At 39.4% G+C, this 3,774-nt stretch overlaps 1 protein-coding gene across 1 annotated transcript in view; it reads right to left on the reverse strand.

Moving 5' to 3' along the window:
* Positions 1-3,400, reverse strand: part of LOC129263177 (fibropellin-1-like) — a 10,778-nt gene extending 7,378 nt beyond the window's left edge. Inside the window, exons 1-4 of the mRNA XM_064100464.1 lie at positions 3,316-3,400; positions 2,693-2,737; positions 2,056-2,343; positions 403-513 (exon numbers count right to left, since the gene is read on the reverse strand). Coding sequence (XP_063956534.1) covers positions 403-513; positions 2,056-2,343; positions 2,693-2,737; positions 3,316-3,400 — 529 coding nt within the window. The remainder of the gene's footprint in view (positions 1-402; positions 514-2,055; positions 2,344-2,692; positions 2,738-3,315) is intronic.
* Between the last annotated feature and the right edge of the window lie 374 nt (positions 3,401-3,774).

Here is a 3,774-nt window from a genome sequence, read left to right on the forward strand (position 1 = left end):
TGATTAATATTTCAATGAGAATGATGTTGTGTGTTAATCATCAAGCTGGGATGTGTTCCTTATTGCTTACGGTAATATTGAGAAAAGATTATACTTATATTATGTAGTATACGCTTGGCAATTGAGTCTAGGAACTCTTGTTGAAATGCTCCCCAGGGAGTGGAAAGGTGCATATATTGTATGCGGTCATGCCAGGATCCGATAACCGGGGTAATGTAAAGCACTAAGAGACGTCGTTCCAATGTACTATATAAAAGCGGATTATTATCATTATTACTTTTGTTCTTGAAATGTGGAAATTAAATCAGATCAAATAACAAAAAATCCTTTCACACGCTTCAATCAATCGGAAATGTTTGTGTTACGGGTAACCAGGATAATGTGTAAGTATATAAAACATACCGAGTTCGCATCGTGTGCCGTTCAAAGTGGGTGTGCAGATACACCTAGCTTCAGTCTCGTGATTGACACAGGTACCTCCCCCTTCACAGGTCCACATGCAGCAATAATCAACTGAGAAATTAGTCACAGGTAAAAGAAAAAGTGAGAGAAGAGCAATAGAGATAGGCAGACACAAAGAGAGAGGGGAGAGAGAGTGTGTGTGTGTGTGTGATAGAGTAGAGAAAAAAGTAATGGAGATGTGTATGTGTGTGCGAGAAAGACAGAGCGAAAGAGGGAGAGTAAAAATAGGGAGGGCAAGAGGCGGAGAGAATGTGGGTGTGTGGGAGGGAGAATGTGTGAGAGGGAAAGAAAGAGTAGAAATCAGGGGGAGGGGAGAGAGAGGGGGGGAGAGAGAGTGTGTGTGTGAAAGAGAGAGGAGAAAAATAATAAAGGGAAGTGAATGTGTAGGAGGGTGTGTATGTGTGTGAAAGAGGAATAATAATGATAAAAATCCATATACAAATACGAGATCGAAAGGAGGTATATATATATATGTATATATATATATATTTATATATATATGGATTTGTGGTTGTGCGCGCGTGGGTTCGCGATTGTGTGTGTTAATATGTCTGCGAAAGATGCAGATCGAGGAACAAGAGATGAGGGAGGGATCGAGAAAGGGGGGGGTGGGAAAGATAATTTGCACTTGAGAGTCTGTGACACTGTGTGTGTGCGCGCGCATAAGTCTGGGTTTTGTGTTTGTGTGTTGGCTTTATTATAACTTCCCTTTTGTTCTGAAATGTGAGTGGAATAATGGAACTCTTCAATGATATACATTTATTCATTATTTATTTTGCACCAATAACTGCTAAAAAGGTCTAAGTGGATCCGCGCCTCCCTCCCGCGCACTTCCGCCCGTGAAGGACGGATTTGAGTCCTTTCTTAAGAGTTCTGATTGATCCAATCAACCTCAACTAGGCCTAGATAAAAAACCCAGATCACAATATTTCCTATTTTGCACAATTTTCCTTAATAAACAAAAAGCAGACCCCTGGATTGTCAATGATGAATGGACGAGTATGTACATCGATCAAATCTTGAAAGAAATGAACAAACATGCATTTTAGATGTTGGATTTTCTGGTTCCGTGGTTCAGTTCAGTTCTATAATTCACATATTATATACAAGCATTTTTAATTGGTTGACATGGGTATAACATAACATATCATGAAATGAAATAAATGGTTCTTGAGACCAATATGAGTTGAAACACAATAAGAATTTGAATCCGTGAAGAATGGAGAGGGCTAAGTTGAAAGCATAGCTTGTGAGTTACAGGCCCCAGAGGAGAATATAAAAAATTGGTAAGGCTAGGATATTATCAAGAAAATAAAAAATCAAAAAAAGTAGTTAATATAAGTAATGAACCAGTTGGCTTATACACATCTGTAGCTCGCCCTAAAGGAAGAATAATAGTTTTGAGGGAGACATGGTAGTAGAAGATAAAAATAGAATTGGAGTGCTATGTATAGATGTCTGCTGCTGCAGCCTGAACTTCATAATCATCCAGAAAAAAAAGTTTAAATTTATGTTTGAAAATAATCAATGAAGTGGTGGTGGGTGATTGGATCAATCGCATCTCTTTATAAGATGGTACCCTGGAATCCTTACCAAATTCGGTATAAACAATGTCCAATCCCATCACGAGATCTATGTCCAAGACCCCTCCCCCTTTTTTCTGCAGCTCACTCGCATAAGCAACCTCTTCTCCGGATGTTAAATTGATGGCTCCGAGTCCTTTGCGCTCTATGTCGCCAAAGTACATGACGTCACCAAACTTTCGGATAACTCTGATCCGGTACACTTGCGACGTTGAGTTGAAGTGAACGCGACGGTCGGTGCCATTAAAGTCTACCGATTCAATCACACCTTGTGCCGTAAACCAGTATATTCTACATTCTGTAAAGGAGAGATGTAAGCCAAGATTAAAGAACTTCATCTAAAAACGCCCATTAGAAGAAAAAAAAATAATGTACTTTTTTGCTAATATACATTTTATATCTAATTAAAGCACATCAAATAAATAAGGACCATGCAAGTCAATTGTTACATCTATTATATTTCTCCAGAATGTTTCACTCAGCGAGCATTTAACAAGGCAGACGCGATAAAGAGCTGTATAGAGCTACAGGGGCTAGAAGTCCACATAGAGGACATGGATAAGATGAGTAGCGGTATAGCAAAATTGGGCAGCGTTTGCTCCTGTTTTTCTTCCAAAAGTGTGAACTATAATCACTTAACATTTTACCATCACTTCCTTTGAGATCCCCTGATACATCACATTCTCCATTACCTGCAGATCAAAGGAATGCATCATAACTTAGTTCTCAGGAAAGCTCCCACGGTGTTGGGGACAGGTCTGTGTTCTAGAACTTCAAGAACGTGGCCGCGGTGGACGTAGCCCCGGTAGCAAGCCGTCGATGGATTAATTATTTTAGGAAATTCGAAAAACGGACGTTGTAAGAAAACTCTTTGTTCAGATGGGAGCGACATTAAAATTTGATTTGTTGAAGGGTTGTTTGAAAACAAGTGATGTTACTAACGTTATAAACTGTTGGAAATGTGATGGATAGATGTTACTAACAGAGGAAATGGTTTCTAGAAGGTTGTTGGACAGCCAATAATATCAGGGTGATATTATGTGGTTGGTAATATACATTTTATATCTAATTAAAGCGCATCAAATAAATAAGGACGACTGTGCAAGATCTCCAGACTAGTTTCCGACCCAAGTTGTCCTGCTTGCCATGCACCTGCGGAAACTGTCTTTCACTTTGTTAGTGAATGCATAGCCTATACCCATCTTAGAAATAATCTTCTGAATCATTTTCCAGAGGATGCCATTAAAGTGCTCTCAAGCTTTTCAAATACAGACTCCTATCTTCATGTTGCAAGAACCAGACTTATCCTCCTTGGTGTCATTGGCAATGTCTCGTATCAGTTTCCTGACTTTCATCCTGTTACTCTTCAATTTGTGTTTGATATACATTTCTCAAGACAGCGCCTTGTTGATCAAGCGGCTGCAAACAGTGACTAATAGCTCATTATTTTTACCATGCTGTACTGCAACTAAAGGCTTGCAGTTCTCCGGTGAACGGAGGAATTCAACACAGAAGAAGAAGAAGGTAAGGTCGGAAAAACTGTGTTTGGATTTTGAATGGATGACAGGTGACGATGAGATCGTTAGAAACTAATTTGATTTGGTGAGTGTTTAGGCAACCAATACTGTTTAGGTGTTGACAAGGCTGGAAACTGAAGCTAGGTCGGAAAGTTGATGAAACAACAAGTTTCCATCGTATTATTGTCTACGTTTCCCAACAACAGAGCAGC

Source organism: Lytechinus pictus, chromosome 6, assembly GCF_037042905.1.
Source record: "Lytechinus pictus isolate F3 Inbred chromosome 6, Lp3.0, whole genome shotgun sequence".
Taxonomy (NCBI): Eukaryota; Metazoa; Echinodermata; class Echinoidea; order Temnopleuroida; family Toxopneustidae; genus Lytechinus; species Lytechinus pictus.